This window comes from Grampus griseus (assembly GCF_964374135.1).
Source record: "Grampus griseus genome assembly, chromosome: 7".
Taxonomy (NCBI): domain Eukaryota; kingdom Metazoa; phylum Chordata; class Mammalia; order Artiodactyla; family Delphinidae; genus Grampus; species Grampus griseus.
In genome coordinates this window covers 8352748-8375121 of record NC_139001.1, presented here as the reverse complement: position 1 = coordinate 8375121, position 22374 = coordinate 8352748, and the positions used below count along the sequence as shown (strand labels likewise).

The following is a 22374-nucleotide window of genomic DNA, read 5'->3' as shown; positions in this document are numbered from 1 at the left end:
AGGAGAAGGATTGGTTAGATAATCTCAGGGACGCTTGTCACCCAGGCGTGCAGCCCTGGGGCACCCCCTCCGCCCTGAGACTGGACGGGCACTGGACGGGCATCTCCTCCAGGGCCCCTCCTTCCTGCCATCTCACTTCACAGCAGGCCAGCTCCCTTCACGCGGACACATTCTTTCCTTAGTTTCTACCTCAGTCAGGTGACGGCCTGGTCTGTTTTGTATTGCTCTTTATAATTTAACCTGCAAAGGACAGTGTAATCTCCGAAGCACTAGCAGGGAGCGGGAAAGAGGACCGCAGCTTCCCCGGCACCATGTACGTCGTTCAGCTGGAGTTTGATGGGACACAGACCCGAGTCAGCTCATATATGCTATCATCTTGTTTGTAACTCCTCTCTTTTTGTGTATTTGAAAACTTTTTATTTTGAGACAATTATAGATTGACATAACGATAGAGAAGAATCTTGTGTACCCTTTACCCAACTCCACCCACCGGCAGCCTCTTGCAAAGCTACAGCATAACAGCCAGGGTGTTAACACCGACGCATTCGAGAGCCAGAAGGTTTCCATTACCACAGGGTCCCGTTACAGCCACAGCTCCCATGTCCTCCTTAAAATCGGGCAACCACTAACCTGTTCTCCATTTCCATAGTTTTAGCGTTTCAAGAACGTCGTATAAGTGGAATGATACAGTATGTAACCACTGAGGATTGGCTTTTTTCACACAGCGTATTTCACTGGAGATTCATCCAGGCCCCTGTGTGTCAATAGTTCATGGTGTGGGGCTTCCCTGGTGGCACAGTGGTTAAGAATCCGCCTGCCAGTGCAGGGGACATGGGTTCGAGCCCTGGTCCGGGAAGATCCCACATGCCGCAGAGCAACTAAGCCCGTGCGCCACAACTACTGAGCCTGAGCTCAGAGCCCGCGAGCCACAACTGCTGAGCCCGTGTGCCACAACTACTGAAGCCCGAGCACCTAGAGCCCGTGTTCCTCAACAAGAGGAGCCACCGCAACGAGAAGCCCGCGCACCGCAGGGAAGAGTAGCCCCCGCTCACCACAACTAGAGAAAGCCTGAGCGCAGCAGCAAAGACCCAACGCAGCTAAAAATAAATAAATTAAAAAAAAAATAGTTCGTGGTGTGGCTGGACCACAGTTTGTTTAACATTCTCCTGTGGAAGGACATCTATCGTTCCCAGTTTTTGGTTATTACAAATAAAGCTGCTATGAACATTCATGTACAGGTTTTTGTGTGACAGTAAGTTTCCACTTCTCCGGGATAAATGCCTAAGAGCATAATTGTTGGGTCACATGTAGCTCCATGTCTAGCTTTTTGAGAAGCTGCCGTGCTGTTTGCCGGAGCGGCCGCTCCAGTTCTGTGTTCCCACCAGCAGCGTATGTGTGATGTGCTTTCTCTGCATCCTCACCAGCATTTGATGTTATCACTGTTTTTAACTTAGCCATTCTGATAGGTGTGGAGTGACTCACTGCGGTTTTAATTTGCATTTTCCTAATGGGTAGTGATGTTGAACATTTTAATGTGTCATCCGCGTGTCCTCGTTAGTGAAATGTCTCTTCATATTTTTGCCCGTTTTCTAACTGGATTGTTTGGGGGTTTTACTGTTGAGTTTTGAGTATTCTTTCTATATTTTATATATTTAGATACTAGTCCTTTGTCAGGTATGTGGTTTCCGAATGTTTTCTGCCAGTCTATAGCTTTTCTTTTTGTCCTCTTAACAGGGTCTTTCACACAGCAAAGTTTTTAAATTTTCAATAAAAATCCGATTTATCAAATTTTCCTTTTTATGGACTGTACTCCTGGTATCAAGTATAAGAACGCTTTGCCTTGCCATGGGTCCTGAAGATTTTCTCCTTTTCTAACAACTTGATAGCTTTTCATTTAAGTCCATGGTCCATTCTGAGTTAATTTTTATATAAGGTGTGAGAATTAAAGTAAGGTTCTTTTTTTTTTCCCATGCATGTCCAGTTGCTCCAGCACCACTTGTTTTTGTTTGTTTGTTTGTTTTAATAACAATGGTTGGCATTTATTAGTCATTTACAGTGTATCTGGCACTTTTCTAATGTACAGTTTTCAGAAGTGTCCTGTGAGTTAGATTCTATTATTACCATGATTTTACAGATAAGGAAACTGAAAGGTAGATGGAATAAACCGTACAAAGCCCAATGGCAGATGACCATCAGAGCCCATGTTTCTAGCCTATGTGCTCTACTATCTCCCGTATAGAATATTTTCCCTTCTCTAGTATTAAGATATTTTATGATAATTTTAGATTTTAAAAGTTTCCCTAGTGATAATTTACTTTTTCACACCAAGAGATCTGTTCCAGTTTGCAGCAATCTAGTCAATAATTCCAAATTTTCATTATTGAATCTTGGGGCAGCACCACTTGTTGAAAAGACTGTCCTTCCTCTGTTGAAATACTTTTTGCACCTTTGTCAAAAATCAGTTGGGCGTATTTGTGTAGGTCTGTTTGAGGTTCTCTGTTTTGTCCAGTTGATCTATATCTCTCTTCCTCTGCCAACACCACATAGTCTTGATTCTGGTAGCTATATAATGTCAACTGGGAAAAAAGTGCACAACCTAGAAGTTGAGAGTTATGTTTTATTCAGGGGCTTTACTGAGGACTGTAGCCTGGGAGACAGCCTCTCAGACAGCTCTGAGGGACTGTTCCAAAGAGGTAAGGGAGGCACTGGATATAATAGGAGCTTTTGCTGGGGAGGAGAATGTAGTTGAACATCAAAAGATTACTACTAATCACAAAAAAACACAAAAAAACGGACGTCTCAAGTTAATGATTTTAGTGCTTTTCAGTGTATGGGAAGATGCAAGAGCCTGGGCTCATTGAAATTACCGTTTTGATATTCATCTTAACTATCTAGGGCCAGTACCTTGTTTTTTTCCATCCTGAGTTCCCCTCAGGGTGCACCAGCAGGGGTGGCTGCAGTGGCTGATGACTTTATGGCCACAGCATCCTTTGTTTGCTGAAATGGCAGACGACAGTCTTTGCCTACAATAAGAAGTCTTGAAATCAGGTGGACTGATTCCTCCCACTTTATTCTTCTTTTTCAAAATTGTCTTAGCTATTCTAGTTCCTTTGCCCCTTCCATACAAATTTTAGAGTAGTCCTGTACCCATCTACAGAAAAATCTTGCTGGGATTTTTATAGAAATTACATTAAACTTGTAAATCAACTTGGGGAGAATTGACATTTTAACTATGTTGAGTTTCTAATTCATGAACAAGTTAATGTCTTTCCATTTATTTAGGCCTCCTTTGATTTCTTTCTTTAGCGTTTTGTAGTTCTCAGCATACAAGTCCTATACATGTTTTGTTAGATTTACACCTAAGTATTTCTTATTTTATTTTTTTTGTGTGTGTATAAGCAATTGTAAATTATATTGTATTTTTAATCAGAGTCTTAATTTAAGACTAGTATGTAGAAATTGATTTCTGTATGTTTATCTTATATCCTGTGACCTTGCTGAACCCACTTATTAGTTCTTTGAGTTTGGGGAGGTCAATTCCTTAGGATTTTCTACATAGACAATCATGTCATCTGCAAATAAAGACAATTCTATTTCTTCCTTTCTGATCTGTACGCTTCCTATTTCCTTTTTTGCCTTCTTGCTCTGTCTAGAACTTATAACACTAAGAATGGTGAGAGTAGAAATCCTTCCCTTGTTCCCAGTCTTAGGGGGAAGGCATCCAGTCTTTCACCATTAAGTATAATGCTAAATACAGGTTTTCTATAGATGTTCTTTATCAAGTACCCCCCATTCCTATTCTTCGGAGTTTTGGGTCATGAATGGATATTGAATTTTGCCATGCTTTTTCTTCATCCATTAATATAATCATGTGATTTTTTTTTCTTCATAAGCCTGTTAATCTTGTGGATTACAATGATTAAATTTTAAATACTGAACCAGACTTGCATCACTAGAACAAACCCCACTTGGTCATTGTATATAATTTTTTTTAGCATATTGATCTATTGGTCTATTCTATTTGCCTATATTTTGTTAAGGATTTTTTTTCATTTTCCTTTAACTCGGTTGTTAAGGACTTTTGCATCTTTATTTATGATGGATATTTGTCTGTACTCTTTTTATAAAAATACTGTCATTGTCTGGTTTCAGTACCAGGGTAATACCAGCTTCATAAAATGAATTAGGAATTATTTCTTCCTCTTCCGTTTTTGGAGAACATTGTGTAGAATTGGTGTTAACTTTTTAAAAAGTTTGGTAGAATTCTCCAGTGAAACCATGTGGGCCTGGAGAAGTCTTTGGGGGAATTTTTAAATTAGGAATTCAATTTTCTTAATAATTATAGGATTATTCAAATCATCTGAGAGGCTTTGTGTTTTTTATCTAAGTTGTCAACTTTATGTACAGTTGCTCATAGTAATCCCTATTATCCTTTTTTTTTTTCATTTTTTAAAAATCTTTTATTTATATAAGTGTGAACTCTACCTCTGTGGATTTCTACCTGATAATCCATTAATATCCACATTTATTTTCATGCTCACATTGTCCCCATTTGGCCAGTGGAAGTCCCACCAAGTTACCTCTCGTGCATTATATAATTTAATTGTACATTATTTGTTACAAAAAAATTGAACTAATATATCTTTTCAAACAGTGAAAAAGAACAAAAAGTGACAAGGGCCTAAGAGAAGACAGTGGCAAGTAGAAAAGAAATTTAGAAGTATATAGGTGGCGAAAGTGTGATGATTAACTTGGTATGGGCCTATTATCCTTTTGATGTCTGCAGATCTGTAGTGATAGCTCCTGTTTCATTCCTGATATCAGTAATTTGTGTCTTCTCTTTCTTTGTCAGTCTTGCTACAGGTTTGACAATTTCATTAATCTTTTCAAAGAATCAGCTTTTAGTTTTACCAGTTTTCTCTGTTGTTTTCCTTTTCATCGATATCTGCTCTTCTCTTTCTTATTGCCTTCCTTTTGTTTGCTTTATGTTTACTTTCTATGTTCTTGAGACTTCCTGTTTTTTTAATTTGTTTCAAGAATGTTTGTGATAGCTCATTGAAGCCATTTTATGATGGTCGCTTTAAAACTTTTTCAGACAATTCTAGCATCTCTGTATCTTGATGTTGGCATCTCTTGATTGTCTCTTAATTCAGTTTGAGAGCACGCTGGTGCCTGGTATGATGAATGATTTTTTATTTAAACCCAGATATTTTGGATACTATGTTATGAAACTTTTGTCTTACTTTAAACCTTCTCTTTTACCCCTGCTGTGGCAGAGGAGCAGAGGCTTCTCCTCATTCCTGTTAGGTGTGGGTAGATGTCCAGGTTCTGCAGTTGGCCTCTGTTGACACCCCGGGAAGCGGGGGAGGAGACTCCTTGTTACTGCAGGACAGGGGTGAGAGTTCTCCATCCCTGCTAGGCCGCCACTAACACCTCCCTGACTGGAAGAGGTGGTAGGAATGCCTTGTTACTGGCCCCCACGTGGCCTCCCCGACACCGCAGGAACGTGGTGAAACGTGGCAGTGGGGAACGTCTTGAGTCTCCACCAGGCCTCCTCTGACACCATCCCTGGTTACGGGGCAGGGACATCTCATTACTGCAGAGTGGGGGTGGAAGTCCAGGCTCTCCACCTGGTCTCTACTCTCCCCTCCGGGTAGGGGGGCTTCATTACCACCCAGCAAGGACAAAACTCCCCCTCCCTACTTGTCCCTCTCTGATATCACCCTGGTGGGGGTTACTGGGGTGCCTCGTCACAGCCTGGTAAGGGCAGAAGTCTCAGCGCCCTGACGCCCTTGCTGGTGTGGTTGTGGGTGGGATGACAGTGTTTGCTCCGGTGTTTGGTTAGTGTCTAAAAGTTCCATCGTGCTGGGCTTCCTGTTTCCTGGTTCTTTGGCTAGGCGGAGTAGGCTTTGGGGGACTTTTTTTGTCTTCACCATGCTCGTTTCCGGATTGCTGGCTTCTTCAGCACCAAGTCGGGAATCTCTAAGGCAAAAAAGTAAACCCAGGGGACTCACCACCTTTTATTCCTTGTGTTTCAGGATACCCAGCCAGTCTGCCCCCTCCTCTCCACCTCTCAGGGTCTCATATTTATTTTGTACGTAATGTCCAGTGTTTTGGGTTGTACTTAGTGGGAGGAACAGGGAAAAATATGTCCACTCCATCTTCCCAGAAGCAAAGCAGTTTTTCTCTTTTTGCTGAGTCTTCTTATTGACCGTAAACTGCGGAAGAAGAGCAAGCCTACAACACACAGTTTTGTATCCTCTGTTAGGCCTGCGCACGTGGAGGTGCTTAGTAGTTATTTGTAGACTGGCTGATTTGGCTGTTCACATGGCACCTTGACCTCACAGAGAAAAACATTCTGAGAACTGTAACTAGGAGAGACCCTTCAACAGCACCTTGGGTGAACCTCTTCCCACCTGTGGCCGTGGAAGTGTTCATTAGGTGCCCAGCTTCCTAAAGAGGTGGGTTGGCATTTTCCCTTTCATCTTCACGGAGGTTGTGAGCAGAGGGCAGACGGCCCCGGAGAACCTTTGAAATGCAAACCCATGAGCCGCTGCTGTTGGGCTAAGGTCTTCCCATTTCATGAGGTGCCTCCTTGGGGAGCCGCCCTCTGGGAACTTGCAGCAAGGGAGGGGTCCAGAGCACTCACCCCGTGTCTCCTTTGAAACAGGAGGACCATGACACTATGGAAGCCGATCTGGACAAAGATGAACTGATCCAGCCCCAGCTTGGAGAGCTCTCAGGCGAGAAGCTGCTGACCACGGAGTACTTGGGAGTAAGTACCGTGTGAAGGGGGCGGGGGCCCCAAAATAGAAAGGAGAGATGGACCATTGATGGACTTAGCATTTGCAGTAACACATGAGGGTTTGGTTTGCTCTGTTATGATACTACGTTTATTAGAAGATATGTGTCAGCCAGCTTGCTTCCAGCGGCCCTGAAGTGCACAGCGGCCCTAGTTACTATCCTAAACAGACCCGCTGCTGGACAGAAGGCGGTTAGAGTATAACTAAAAGGCACACTCCAGGGCCTTCGTAACATCCGAGGGTAAGCCCGTCCTTAGTAGTAATTGTCTGCCCGTCCAGCGTCTTGGTTTTCTCATGCCTCATCCGTGAGAAGGGAAGACTGCTGCAGCTTTGTCAGTCGTCAGCACACAGGTGATGGCCGAAGCCATCCGAGCAGGTGAGGTCGCCCAGTGAGGGAGGCGGAGGGTGGAGAGGGAGGGAGGGCGGGGCCAAGGGCAGGGGCCGAGCCAGATGTCAGGTGCAGGAGAAGGAAGACGGGCCCCTGAGAAGGACAGAAAGTGAACAGTCAGAGAGGCTTGAGGAGGGGTGCTTCCGGGTGGGCTGAGTAGTCAGTCAAAGCACCAAGAGGCCTGTGGAGTCACACGTCTGTGAGGGGCCATAATCTGAACTCCCCGCCGACTCCGATGCTCCCGGAACGCCTTGCTACCACCCACCAGCTAGATAGGGAAGGGTGTGAGTCAGGGGAGCTGCCCACTGGCTGGGAGAGGACCGCGGCGTCGAGGGCCCAGGTGTCTCGTGGAGCCTTGATCAGAGAACACACGGGTGAGCAGGTGGGATGCCGCAGGGTAAGGGGTCTGAAGGGAGCAGCAACGGCACAGGATGAGGCCAGTTCAGACTGAAGCCCCGTGACAGATGGCTGGCACGTAGGAGTGAAGGCCGGTGGTATTAAAAGGAGCTCCTGGAATTCTGAAGCTGGTGGTTGACTGGGTCGGTTACATGGACCCTGAAATCTCCTCAGATTGGGCAGGTCAGTGTTGGAGCTGGGATGCTGAACAGTTGAAGCGAGGACAGTGACTTGGGAAGGAAAAAGGTGGTGGGTGCAGGTGGCGTGAGCCTTTCCAGGGGCAGGTGGAAGCAGAAAACACCTGTCCATTCCCATTACTGCCCCGTCCAGGCCCTCATCACCTCACCCTGGGCACTGGTCTCCCTGGTCACCTGGGCCTGGTCTTCCTCATTGTTCAAGGAGTTTCCAGGGGCCCCAGGCTGGAGTCAGTATATGCTGGCAGAACTTGAGGTTGGAGGACAGCCAAGGGCCCAGGCATGGGGACATTGTCGGCGAGGGTTTTGGAGTTTACTCTGCGTGAGCTGGGAAGCTGTTGGAGGGTGCAGAGCAGGGCAGTGCTCGGTCTGACTTACGTTTTACTATATTAACTTCTATTTTCACTCTGGCTGCTTTGTGGAGAATAGACCACATGGGGCAAGAGTTAAAGAAAGGGGGTGATTTAGGAGGCTGGGTGACCACCGGCCCCCAGTCATGGACAAGTGCCTATAGCCCGCCACTGTCCCTAGAAACAGCTCAGGGATCAAAGGAACCTAACTGACTGCGGAGGCTCCATTACGTTAAGTCAAGTGAGGAGGTAGGTGCTTGAGAAGGGACGGAAGTGAGGCCATCTGGGTTCCAAACTGCTGATGGAAGTCTTGAGCCCTGACTAGGCCTTTGCTTCCCTTTGGAAGAACACTGGCTTTGTCAGGGAAGGCCTGAGCTCCATTTGACAGGACGTGCATTTTTTTTTTCAATTTATTTATTTTTTATTTTATTTATTTTTGTCTGTGTTGGGTCTTCGTTGCTGCGCGAGGGCTTTCTCTAGTTGTGGCGAGCGGGGGCGACTCTTCGTTGTGGTGCGCGGGCTTCTCACCACGGTGGCTTCTCTTGTTGCGGAGCATGGGCTCTAGGCATGCAGGCTTCAGTAGTCGTGGCACATGGGCTCAGTAGTTGTGGCTCATGGGCTCTAGAGCGTAGGCTCAGTAGTTGTGGCGCACGGGCTTAGTTGCTCCGCGGCGTGTGGGATCTTCCTGGACCAGGGCTCGAACCCGTGTCCCCTGCACTGACAGGTGGATTCTTAACCACTGCGCCACCAGCGAAGCCCTGGACGTGCATTTTTAAAAGCAAGATTCTCATGCTTCATGGGCAGGTGGTGAGGAAAACAGAAGGCAAGTTGGTGGGGCTTCTCTGGAGGATGGTGGCGAAGCTGTCGAGAACTCAGCCCTGAGATGCTGGGACTTCCCCACAGACACCACTGCACAAGCATGCGAGGGTCAGCAAGGATGTTCAGACAGAAACCCCAGTACAGCCCCTCCGCTAAATAGCTTTTAGCACCTCTGCACAGTGGAATGCCGCGGGTGAGATCTTATGTTGATGTGGTGAAGATTTTTAACAGCAACAACGAAAACAAGACACCGAACATGCTGGAACTACCAGTTTAATCTTGCAGTTTGGTGAGGCACAAAGTGACAGAGCTTTCAAATCAACCAATAATCCAGCTTAATGGCATCCAGAAATGGTGTCATTTTACCATAGCCTGCAGTTCTAAATCTCCTTAATGCATAGGTACTGTTCTTTTACCAGAAGGAAATAGTTAGAAAAGTTCTACACATGCTTGTTTATCTCATTGGTGTCAGTTACTTGTCGGTGGCAATGTGAGTGGTAAGAATGAAGTACAGAAAGAATTCGTTATAGGGACGTGAAGACCGAGGTTATTAGCTTCCTAGGGCCGCAGTAACAAATGACCATAAACTGGATGGCTTAAAACCACAGAAATGTATTCTCCCACCATTCTGGAGGCCAGCAGTCCACAGTCAAGTTATCAGCACAACCACACTCCCTCTGAAGGCTCTAGGGGAGAACCTTTCTTGGTCTTGCACCTTCTGGCGGCTCCAGACCCTCCTTGGCTTGTGGCTGTGGAACTCCAGACTCTGCCTCCTCTCCTCTTCTCTCTGTGTTCTCTTGTCTCTTATGACACTCTTCAGTGGATTTAGGATAATCTAGGATGATCTCTTCACGTTAGGAGCCCTAATGTAACTACATCTGCAAAGATGTGTCCAAATCAGGCCACGTTCACAGGTTCCCGGGGTTAGTACATGGACAGATCTGTTGGGGGCCACCATTCGACCCACTAGGCCAGGTCACCATAGGATCTCACGTGGAAACACTTTAAAGTTTTAGTAGAAAACTTACTGTTGAGCAGTAATCGCTGAGGTTATAGGAACACTGCCCGTTTTGCTGTCTTTGTTCGTTAGACTCCTCAGCCGCCCTCAGCCACCCAGTCTTGATTTGAAATGGACAGACGGCCGGCGCTGTGAGCTCACCTCACCTGCCCACCTTTGGCTCTGGTGGTTCACGCGGGGTTGCGCACTCATACCTGCTAACTGCTTGTGTCAAACGAGGGAACCTGCCAGAGACAGAAGGCGTTGCATTTCACTAGGGAATGTGCACCCCAAAAGTCACAATTCACGCCTCCCATTCTGGTGTACTAGGTAGACTAGATTTTTCAAGATCAGTGGAAAGCTGTTGACTTTTAGAAACTTGTATTCAAAAATTTTTCATTGAACCTGTGCCATTTGCCTAACACACAACAGAATGCTGGCAAAGTTTCTCAAGCTGTTATCTTCCAGAAGTTTACAGAAGATGACACAGAGCAGATAAAAGTGTGCTGTTGATGAGGGATGGGGGGTCGGGGGTTGACGGGTATCGTCCTGTGATGTCAGAGCTGGCCGTCGAAGGTACGTTAAAATAGAGTCTAGGGGCTTCCCTGGTGGCGCAGTGGTTGGGAGTCCGCCTGCCGATGCAGGGGACACGGGTTTGTGCCCCGGTCCGGGAAGATGCCGCGGAGCGGCTGGGCCCGTGAGCCATGGCCGCTGAGCCTGCGCGTCCGGAGCCTGTGCTCCACAACGGGAGAGGCCGCAACAGTGAGAGGCCCACGTACAACAAAAAAAAATAAAAATAAAAAAAAAGAGTGTAGGTCCCAGCCCAGACCTCCTTACCATAATCCCAGGAGTGGTAATTGTACACACCAGTTATTTTAAAACTATAATACTAGTTAGGGCGTGAGCGGGGAGGTGCAGTGAGGGCAGCCTGCCAGGGTGTCGAGGGGATGGAAGGGAGCCCTTCCCAGGATGCCTGGACCCATGGCTCCCCGCTTGCTGGGCATTGATGGCCACCCCGTGCCCTGCAAGGCCACACTCGCCGCCTGTCCTCACCCCCCCAAGTTCAAGCAGATAGCGCCTGCGCACTGCAGAGCCCGGGCCATGAAGAAGCTGGCGCCCACAGGGAACTCAGGGAAAGCTCGGGCAGAACAAGCCCCTTTTCCTGGGCTTGCCTGAGCGTGGTGGTGGCCACATCACATGTATCCGTTCATTCATAATTCTGGTGAAAACAGCACCCTTCTGTGTTTCTTCTTCAGGCCGTGATCAGCAGCAGATCAAGATTGATGACTTGCCAACTTCTCCTTGCTTGGTTATTTCTAAATCTTTCAGAATCATCCACATTATGCCGAATAATCGCTTAGTTCTTCCTAAAAAGAGTGCCCTGCTTTAAATATCTTCAGCACCCTGGGTAAAGGAGTGTAGATATTCGTCATAGGATCTCAGTTGTCTTGTTTTTATTTTGAAGTTTAAACTTATCGTTCAGTTACCTTTAACCACAGTCATAGGCGTGCCTTAAATTAGCTGGGCTCACGTCCTGGGCCAAGTCCTGTGCTGATTGCCTCACACATCTGATTCCATTTATTTAATCTCCTCCCAACAAAGGATGGGGTAAATTCTGCTCGTGTTGCGTGTCATAGATGAGGCAGCTGAGGCTGAGAGCGTTGAGGAGCATTCTCAGGTGTTATCTGAGCCTGTTTGCTCTTTACCACTAAGCTCTGCTGCCTTCCGGGACAACCGCTGATTTTCCAGTGAATTCTGTTCCGTATTTGAAAGTTTAGAGTCTCCAACTGTGTGAAATATTCAGAATTACTCTATGGTCCAATTTTTGAGCATAGACTCAGTTTGGAGGGGGAATGCCTGGTGTCAATGCTAATCTCTCCCTTCCCACACTTCCTTTTCTGCCAAGTTGGTTTGGAGATCTCCTAAAGGGCTGGTTAAAGCAGGGGTCCTGGCCCAGCCCCCGGACAGTCTGAGTGTGTGGACCTGGCACCAGGAATCTGCATATTATACCCCTCAGTGGTTCTAAAGCCAGCATCTGGGCCATGGAAACATTGCCACGTGGGCAGACCTCAAGGTTAACGGGGCCTCAGCAGGGGAAGTGAGTGCATCTGGCCAGGGGGCAGGGCCAGCCCGCCGGAGACAGGGAAGAAGCTTGGGCGCCTGCAGCTGGCCCTGTTTTACTCGCAGTGAAAACCAAAACCGGAGAAGGAAGGGCCTCAGTTTCCAATTTTTCCTTTTTTTTTTCCAAATTTGTCTCCACTTTGGGGTTTTTTTCTAATCACTTTTCAACCAATTATTCCTGCTCTGCCTGACTCTGATGATTGAAAAGTCACTTGGAACTAACTAAAAAGTCCATATTCCTATGTGTGAAAACACAACCGAACAAGCAGGGGGAAGAATCCCCAACCCCCAAAGATTCCAAATCCTTTTCTTTTTCAGTTTGTTTCTGGGATTCTTTTTTCTGATTGCAAAAGAAATACATGCTTATTACTGAAAAGTCAAAAGTAAGCACAGCATAAACAACCACCATAATAATTCTGTCCACCCAGAGATAACCACTGTTCCCTCTATTTTCCTTTCATTTATCTCTGTATCTCATCTTTCCTTTGTCAGTTGGTTTTGAGCTCATCTGCAAGTAGCAGGGAATCCAGCCTTATCAGACCCCAGGCTCGTCTCCCGTCAGAAGGGAAGATCCAGGTTTTGTGGGCCCTCCAGTTTACAGGGTTTTGCAGGCCTTCTTTAAAACAACGGAATACAAAGTTTAGGTATAATAGTGAATACTTAGAATGAGACTAAGAAAAATAAATCACAGTCAAATTCAAATTTTAAGAACTGACAGATTGATAACCAAGAAGGACCTACTGTATAACACAGGGAACTATACTCAATATCTTGTAATAACCTATAATGGAAAAGAATCTAAAAGAGAATAGACATATGTATAACTGAATCACTTTGCTGTACACCTGAAACTAACACAACATGGTAAATCAACTATAGTTCAATTTTTTTTTTTTTAAAGTAGGTAAAGGGAAAAAAAGAAAGAACCGACAGGTATCACAAACAGAAAAATAATGTTTTATTAACTAGCTGCTTGCCACGCGCTTCATGGTTTTCTTTCCGTATATTTTTTGTTTTATACTCTTTGATTGCCTCTACATATGTTGCAACGAGTTTGTAATATTTTCTACAGAGAAAGAAAAGAAAATTAGTCCTTCCTGTAATGTATTTGATCAGCTTTGTTTCTTTCTTTTTTTTTTTTTTTTTGGCGGGACGCGGGCCTCCCACTGTTGTGGCCCCTCCCATTGCGGAGCACAGGCTCTGGACACGCAGCCTCAGCGGCCATGGCTCACGGGCCCAGCCGCTCCGCGGCATGTGGGATCTTCCCGCACCGGGGCACGAACCCGCGTCCCCTGCATCGGCAGGCGGACTCCCAACCACTGCGCCACCGGGGAAGCCCTGCTTTGTTTCTTATTTCTGATAGATTTGAAAATTTTCTTTTGGCTTCACATTTAGTTTTATGGTAACGCTGTGTAAATTTTTAGGATTGTTGTTAAATTTGAGAAAACCATCCTCAAACTTCTTTCATAAAGAAACTGGAAGATTTGGGGGCATTTCTAGCTTTCCTGTGCACTGACTCTTCATAAATTCTCTGATGGTGTGTGGAATTCTAGAAGCCACTTCCACACCAGGACAGCTAGCGATGTTTGGCTATGCACAGAAGTGACTGGGAATCATATTTCCCACTAAACTCAAATTAAAGGCCATCCGGATTCACCGTCCTTTTGGCTAAGTTCTAAATTGCCTTTGGCCATTCCAACACCATGAGGGGGAGTATGGCAAGGGAAGTGAGAGTAGAAAGAAACAGCAGTTTTAAGTGACTGCAACCGAAACATGCTACTTCTGCAAATTTTACAAAAACCATATGAGCACAATGCCAGGGCTCTTTCCGGGGCTGTGAAGCTTTGGTTTCATTAGCTCCATGGGCGCTCTGCCTGGTGCATTGGCCCTTCATTCACATGCTTGTTGCCTCTTGGTCATAAGACGATGGATGCAGCTCCTGGCACAAAACATGATAAAGTCAGGAGGAAGTCAAGCGTGCAGGCCAGCCAAATCCACCCCCTCTACAGTGCTTTTCCCAAAGCTACTTCTGGTGTCCCCCACTTACTTCTTTTTTTTTTTTTTTTATTGGAGTATAATTGCTTTACAATGGTGTGTTCGTTTCTGCTTTATAACAAAGTGACTCAGCTATACATATACGTATATCACCATATCTCCTCCCTCTTGCGTCTCCCTCCCAACCTCCCCCCCCACTTACTTCTTACTGGTCAGAACTGGGCCACATGGCCCCTAGCTGCAAGGGAGTCTGGAAAGGTGTTTTTAAGTAGATGCATTTCTGGGCCCACAAAATCAGAGGGCTGTTGGTCAAGAAAGAGGGAATGAGTATTAGGTGGCCAGCTAGCAGTGTCTCCTTCAGCTTCCAGGTTGTTTTCCATGTGTATAGATGGACATATTGTGTGCCTGTATTTTCTTACAAAAATTCATACTGCTCTATAGCATGTCATAATTGCTTTAAGTGATTCACCAATACTCAAAAACTAGTAAATGGGAAATTTTTTACCTAAATGGACATGTTGACCATCTTTTACTACAGAATAAATTACGTTCAGCTAAATCACATGCTGCATTTTTTTCTAATTGTGGTTAAACATGCTGTATTTTTTTAGTATCAGAACCTTTTTCAAACAGCATCTCCATCCGTAACACAGATGGAAGCTGAGTTCCTTTGGTGAGTAGGGTGGTTGTCAGGAACCCTTTCTCTTCTCTCCCAACAACCCCTGAAGCATTTCTGTGGAAATAGCACATTGTTGGTAGACACACTTTAAGACCTTTCCAGCCCAAAAGGGCTCCTTTGCAAACTGAGGTGCCCAGAGAGTGCCCTGGAGCCCTTGTGGGCCCCTCCGTGGCTCCCCACATGCACAGTGGCTTGTGAGGTGAACAGGAAACAAGCCCTCTGGAAAGAGCTGCTCTGAGACACCGAGCGCCTAACACAGTCGTTCTGGGCCCTCACACCAGCCCTGTTCACCAGAGGCCTTTCCTCAGGCCTTCTGACGACACACCGTATGGTTCTGCCCACAGGCCTGGCCCAGTTTCCTCATCCACTGGAGAGGACAAATACCACCCGCCTTAGATTGTTTCTTAGGCCTGTGAAGTTTTAGGGAGATGGTGTGGCTGACGGGGTTTTCCAAAGGCTGAAACACTCTCAAATATGTGCTGTGTTCTCTCTCCTCTAGGAAGGAGTTGGGAGGGGTGAGCTGGGAGGGACAATGGAACAGGGAGGAGGCAGGGGGCATGGGGGGCTGGCAGCCCACACACTCACTGTCTCCCTCTCCAGTGCCTAAGACTGAGCCTTCCTATCCTAGCCCTCTGTGGAAGGACCTGGGTGTCTGACTGGCATAATGGAGGGGGAAAGAGAAGCCCCGGGTGGTCCTAAGGTACTGTTGAATATTGGCCTGAAGGAACCTGCTCTGGTGATGGGGGCGGACATGTGAATTTGACCCTAGGTACTAGACGGGGACAGCGGGACAGAAGGGAAGTCGGAGGAGAAACAGACAGCAGTGTTGAGTGACGACAGTTAAAATAGGCTTCTTTTGCAAATTTCACAAGAGATATTAAGAGAGATGAAGCTGCATATTAGTTCTTATTTGGGAAGCTTAATTACGTTCCTTTTCCTCCAAGAGGGTAGGGGCCTCCCCACCCCTCTCACCTGCCTTTCTCCCCTTCACACCCCCTTCCCTCTCCCCCCACCCGCTGACCAACTCCTCCAGCTGGTAGCTGTCCCCCACAGCACAGGTGAGGCCTAGTGATGCTCTCCCAGAGGCAGTGGGCCTTTTTTTTCTTCTTCCTACCTCAAATACTAGATAAACCCAAATAACTTTTAAGTAAAATCAGGAAATCAAAGATGTAATTCCAATTAAAAATTTTTCTTTAACTTTTTATTTGGAAATAATTCCAGATTCACGGGAAGTTGAAAAAGTAGTACGGAGAGGTCCCGTGCACCCTTCACCTGGCGTCCTCAGTGGTGGCTGTAGCATGTATTGAACCAGGAGGTTGATGTTGGTACAGTCCACAGACTTCATCCACATTTCATCAATTTTACAGTGATTTCTTTTTTAAACAGTTTTTCTTAATTATTAACATAATATAACCATATTACAGAAAACTCGGAAAATAGAGAGGAAAAAAATGATTCTTGGTTCACTGTCCTGTGTAGCCACTATAATCATTTTAGTGTTCATTTCCTTCCAGTCTTTTTGTGTACTTAGCATAATGAAAAGCATCATTTATGTACAGTATTATAACCTGACTTAACAATGTTTTAAATAAACATTTTTCTTCATAGCCTAGTCTTTATCATTGTACATGGCCATGTAATATTTCCAATGAATATACCATATTTTACTTAATTATTCCCCTATTACTAGACAGTTAGATGGTTCCAGTTTTACTGTGTAATGATTTTGTAACATACAGCTTTATTTAACATCTTCCACATTGTGGATTCTCTCTCTAGGGTTTAACACCCAAGGATATGAACATTTTAATGACTCTTGATATAAAATGCCAAATTACTTTCCAAAAGAGCTGTCTCAAATTTCCATGCCACTGACATTTTAAACTATTGTCAGAAGTGGATGGGGTCATTTCTTTAATTGTCACTCACTTAATAACTGGAGAATGATACACTTTTTGTAAAGTTGTAGTTTCTAGTTACTTATAAAGTTGATCATTTTTTCTTCTCTTTACTGGTGATACTTTTTATTTTGTGACTTGGCTGTTGGACTTCTTTGCCCAGTCATCTACTTAGTGTTTTACTTACTGATTTGTAAGAACTCTTTATCTAATGAAAATCTTAAGCTTTCATCTATTATACGTGCTGCAAATATTTCTTCCCAGTTCATTGTTTACCTGTTAATTTGGTTTATCATTAAATTACTGTGTATGTGGAAATGTTGATTTTTTATGAAACCAAAGCTGTCTGTCTTTCTTCCCTTCTTACTTTCAAAAGTCAGTCCTCTCCAGGGATGTGATAAGTTACCATATCCAGTTGTTTTCTTCTCCTTTTTCCGTGGTTTGATTTTGTTTTTTTAATTTATACTGCTGAATGGTATAATGTGAAAACCTAAGCAGATTTTCCCCGAACTTTTCTGTTCAGCTGAATGATCCGTGTCATGCTCCTTCCTCACTTATTTGCAAATCCTCTTATTACTATAGATTATTAAATGTAGTGAGTTAGAATGTCTAGGTCAGCTCTCAACTAGATGATTTCTACAGCTCTGTTTCCTTTTTGCTTCCACCAGATCATGACCAACACGGGGAAGGTGAGGCGGAAGGGGGCGGCCGGCGTGCAGTGGGGCGGCCCTGAGCCCCTGTGCCGGCCCATCACTCCCGGCGGCCACAGGACCGGGTACCCAGCGTAAGTCTGGGTCCTAAAGGAGGCGGGGATTTACTTTCTTAAGCTTTGTTTTGATCAACTGCAGTGTAAGATGTATGTATTTTTAAAATTCAAAATAAAATTTCATATCAAAAAGCATTTATCTCTTTATTATTTATCTTTTGGGGATTTTTTGGAAGGAAAGAGGTTGAGTCTCCCTCTTCCCCCCATGTCTCTCAGGGTCTCCAAGCCACTTACAGCCTTTATCCAGGAGAAGGCTGGTGTTGGCCAATGTGATTCTGAAGGAAAGGACCAAAAGGACTAGTGGGTCTACCCAGAAAGGACTCCTGTTCTTTTCTGCAGCCTCTCACCGTAGCACCAGGCCCTTTGTTGGGATGGAGTGTCACAGTTTAAGATGCCGTCAGCTTATTTCTACATGACTCTATAAAGCACCGATATGCATTTTTGGCTGCCAAGCCTTATTCATTCTTCATAGCCTTGCTCCTACCCTGTTTATATAAACAAAACTAGTCTGGTTATCCAGAGCCTCTGGTCTCCCTGGGGACCTGAGGACCTGATCCCTGGGGACTCTTGGGGAGCCCCAGGCCAGGCAGTCCAGCTTGGTCAGGGCGAAGTCTCTTCCGTGGTCTGGGTGGCCTCTTCTGTCTGGAGAGAACGCTGGAGAGAAACAGGTGCAAATAAGGGGATTATAGAGAGCAGGGGGAAAACCTACATTTATTCATACAACAGTGGCCATAAGATATTTCAAATGAATGTGACATACTTTACTTAGTTATCCCCTACAGCTGAGCGGTTTGCTTATTTCCAGGTTTGCTCTATAGTAATCTGTAATGAACAACTCGGCTCGGGGGATACAGCAACAAACAAAACCTCACTGCTGTGACTCCTGTCTCCCTTAGGGACCAAATCTAATCAAACGCTGGCCAACCAGGTCCTTCTTAATTGACACCCCCAACCTCAGCCCTCGAAGCCCCACGTTCCCCAGGACACTGTGTGCCCCCAGCCTGCATTCTGAGCGCGCTACATCTCTGTAGCAAAGCAGCGCACATGTATGCTTTTTTTTTTTTTTTTTTGCCTTTTGCTCCATGTCCTGCCCTGCCCGTTCATGGCTTGCTACCTCTGCCGGGAAATGTTCCATCTTCGGGCCCCTGACAAACCCCAGCTCAGAGCTCAAGACCGGCTGAGTCTGTCTGTCTGCCTCTCTCTTACACACATGCACACACACACAGAGGCTTTTCTGCCCCGCACGGCAGTTAGGTGTCTGCTTGTCTTTGCTGCTGGAACTGACATTCAAGAACAGCCGTTTCATGGGGCGCAACCCTAGACAGAGGGGGGACAAGCCTGCCGTGCTGGAGCAGGTGGCTGCTAGCTCCTCGTTGAAGGGGAGTGAGTGCTGTGCTGCTCTGCGCACACTGCAGAACCTTCCTGGGGATCTGCCGTGAAGGCTGCCGGGAGATGCCACCCCACATCCTACTTACCTCCCTGTGATGTGCTTGCCCAGGCCCCCTGTCTCTCGCAGGCGCCCACTGCATGTCTGCTGGGTGAATGAGTCTCCATCGACCCAGGTGCCAGCGGTAGGCACTGCGCACACCATTGACAGTGTTCCAGAGAACGAGCTCTTCCCCAGTCCCGTTCTGGCCTAACTCTTGTCACGGCTGACCTATGTCACGTCTTTTCTGATGGAATTCATCCCTTTGCTAATCTGCTTCATCCTTGGAAGAAAGCCCAGAAGATTGATACTTTAAATTGTTTGGTTGAAATGTCATGCTCCCGTGTCACCCAAAGCCAAAAGATCCAATTGTGTGTTAGAAAAATAATAGCCATGTTTCACTGTAAATTTATAAGAGCTAACAAGAGTGAGGTAAGGGTACTTCCTCTTTCTTAAAGAGATTCAATATCTGCTAATATCAGTTTAACAAAAGACTTTCAGGTACTTCCACTTCCTGCAATTTTGTGATGCTACACAGTAGTGACCAGTCAAATATCTCCTATCTGTATTTATTGCTGTTTTTCTTTTTTTCCTCCAGGCTGGAAGACCATCCCATCTCTCCCCAGATGGCCAAACATGCCAGAAACAGCTGCCTCCCGTCTCTGCCAAATGCCCACCGTCCAGTCTGCAAGGGGGTCATGCCTGGTCCTCAGCCTTGCACTTCCTCCTCATGTAAGCATACTGGCAGCATGTGGGGGGCAGCTTTGGGCCTGGGGGCAGCTCTGGGCCTGGGGGCAGCACTGGGCCTGGGGGCAGCTCTGGGCCTGGGGGCAGCACTGGGACTGGGGGCAGCTCTGGGCCTGGGGGGCAGCTCTGGGACTGGGGACAGCTCTGGGATTGGGGGCAGCACTGGGCCTGGGGGCAGCACTGGGCCTGGGGGCAGCTCTGGGCCTGGGGGCAGCACTGGGACTGGGGGGCAGCACTGGGACTGGGGGCAGCACTGGGCCTGGGGGCAGCTCTGAGACTGGGGGGCAGTACTGGGACTGGGGGCAGCACTGGGCCTGGGGGCAGCTCTGGGACTGGTGGCAGCTCTGGGACTGGGGGCAACACTGGGCCTGGGGGCAGCTCTGGGACAGGGGGCAGCACTGGGACTGGGGGCAGCTCTGGGACTGGGGGCAGCTCTGGGATTGGTGATGCCTGGAATCTTATGAAGCAGCTGCAGTTACAGACCCAGAAAGGCCTTGGCCTCCCACCTGCTCCTGAGAAGCCCTCTGTTCTCAGCCACTGCTCCGTGTCGTAGAGGCCCACAGGCTTGCGACCACACAGCCAGACCTGACCGTGGGCTTTTCCTCTAGACCCCCTTCTCTCAGAGCACTGTGTCCAGTGCTCACATGTGCAAGCTATCTGAGCAACATTTCTGACTGGGGAAGCTGTGTTTAATGTGAGATTTTTAAGTAGGAATCTCAAAACGATGTAGATCTCTGACCAAAACTTTGGTGCCCCGAACTCTGGTGCTGAGGTGGTCAGCCACGTGTTAGAAGGCTGAATTGAGTCGGAAATGTTGGCTAGGAGCAAAAACTACTGTGGGATCCAAACGCATTTTGAAGTATCCAGTTGAGTTCATCAGAGACTGATGGGGGATAAATGTAGTTTTTAGATGCCAGAAAAAATATATGTGCTTTGAATTAGAAATGTACAAAGTTTTTTTTTTTAATTTTCAAGAGGAAATTAAAAAGATATGAACAGATCAGATAAGACTCTAATATCCATTCAAATAGAAAAACAACAGAGGAGCAGGTCAGATTCCAGTATGAGAAACATCTGCGAGCTTTTATAATCTGCTCACAGTTGGATTCAAATGCTTCTCATCCCCAATTCAGAGCAATAGACCTGTCACGGCGCCAGAAGAAAGCCAGGTTATTTGGTTACCCCAGGAGAGGATCTCTTGACTATAAGCAGTGTTAGAGGTTTTGCCAGCTTTGATCATCTGTTATTTTACATGGGTTTTGTTAGAGCTGCAGACATTAATATGCCTTCTCTAAAAGACGACTAGCTCAATAATTTATCCAGAGGTCTCTGCTGCCGGGGTGGAGGTTTTAGGTTGTCTAACAATTTTCGCCAGTTTGACCTAATGCCACTGAGTTTAAAATGATTTCAAGTTCTATAGGCCTGGACTTCCAAACAGTTGCATTTAGGCTAAACTTATTTAGCAGTAACATCCTTGTTTGACCCAAATGACCACCAGGGTGACCCTCTGTCTTGCACGGATTATAAGTGTGTTCCTATCTTTTGGAACGATTTCTCATGGTATTATTACCTGTAGGGTGGACGCACTTGAGGCTGTCAGGGACGGAGGTGGCTGAGGGTCAGCGGGTCATGTAGACGTTCTTGTTAGTTTCAAGCACAACTGCTTTTGGCCCTGGCAGGGTCTGGTTCCTTGCAGGAAAACAATGGGCACCCATCCCTGGGATCGTCAGCCGTTCCCAGTGCCTCTCCCTGCAGAGGCAGCAGCTGCTCACCAGCCCCTCCAGACGGGCCCAGTCACGCTGTCGGGTGCACCCATGAGCCTGCTGTGAACACTGAGGCCGTATTTTTCGGGTCCCATCTTCCACCTGCTCCTGTTCGCTCAGGTCTGGCTGGGAGCCCATCTACTGCCCTCCTGCCTCGGTGGACTCCACTACACTGACCCCCAGTCCGCCCTCACTCCCCCTGCAGACACCAGGCATATTAGTCTCTCCCCACACCCCCAGGCCGTGTCTCCACCTCAGGCCAGCACCCGTAGTTCTCCGTTAAAATCCTTTTCCTTGACAAAAGTTCTCCCCTTGGAGAAGCCAAGCGTCCGGGTCATCGGCATCCCGGGGTCATTTAATGAGCGTGGATTCCGTCTCCAGTGTAGATTCTGTGCTTCCTTCCTTTTGCCCAGCTGCAGCCACCCTGGCCCTCGCCTCATCCGTGGACCAGTGCCAGCTCCCCACCCTGTCTCGCCACCGCCATCTCTTCCTCTTCTCAGCCTCCACGTGAGGCTGCGTGCAAACAGGCTTCAGCCAGTGTGCTTGGAATGCTGCCTTGAGACTGGTTCTGAGGCTGCATCTGGGACTGAGTGCCACGGTTGAGGGAAGGAGGGGACAGCGGTGGGCAGCGGGCCGTCCTGACCCTCACCGGCTCCGGTTTCACTCCTTCCCCGACAAGAGCTGATCTGACTTCCTCTTGACCCTACCGTCCTTCCGGTCCTGCCCCCCCAGCCCTTTCTTGCCCGTCTCTTCTGCTCACCTTGTCCCCCCGCATCCCATGCTGGCCTCGCCTGGCCACTCCCCACAGCTCCCCTCACACATGACTTGCTACTGAGTCTGGCTACCCTCATGCTGGGAATTAACACCTTAAGACCCGTGGGAACCCAGCACCGCGGCCCACACGTCGGGTTTGTTCAGGACACCCCGTCACACCTGTGCATTCAGTCAACACTGAAGGCAGGACTCGTGATGAGGAACCTGCGGGATCCTCAAACGGCTTGATCAGTTGAATGCAGGCCCAGAAAGTACATT

General features: G+C 47.0%; 1 protein-coding gene across 2 annotated transcripts in view; it reads left to right on the top strand.

Annotated features, from left to right (window-relative positions):
* The window catches only part of ARMC9 (armadillo repeat containing 9), a gene marked incomplete at its 3' end in the record, with an annotated part of 134375 nt that overhangs the window by 100238 nt on the left and 11763 nt on the right, over positions 1-22374 (top strand). For both annotated transcript variants that reach the window (XM_082658849.1, XM_082658848.1), the window contains exons 20-22: positions 6671-6775; positions 17309-17424; positions 19431-19564. In XM_082658849.1, coding sequence (XP_082514975.1) covers positions 6671-6775; positions 17309-17424; positions 19431-19564 — 355 coding nt within the window. The remainder of the gene's footprint in view (positions 1-6670; positions 6776-17308; positions 17425-19430; positions 19565-22374) is intronic.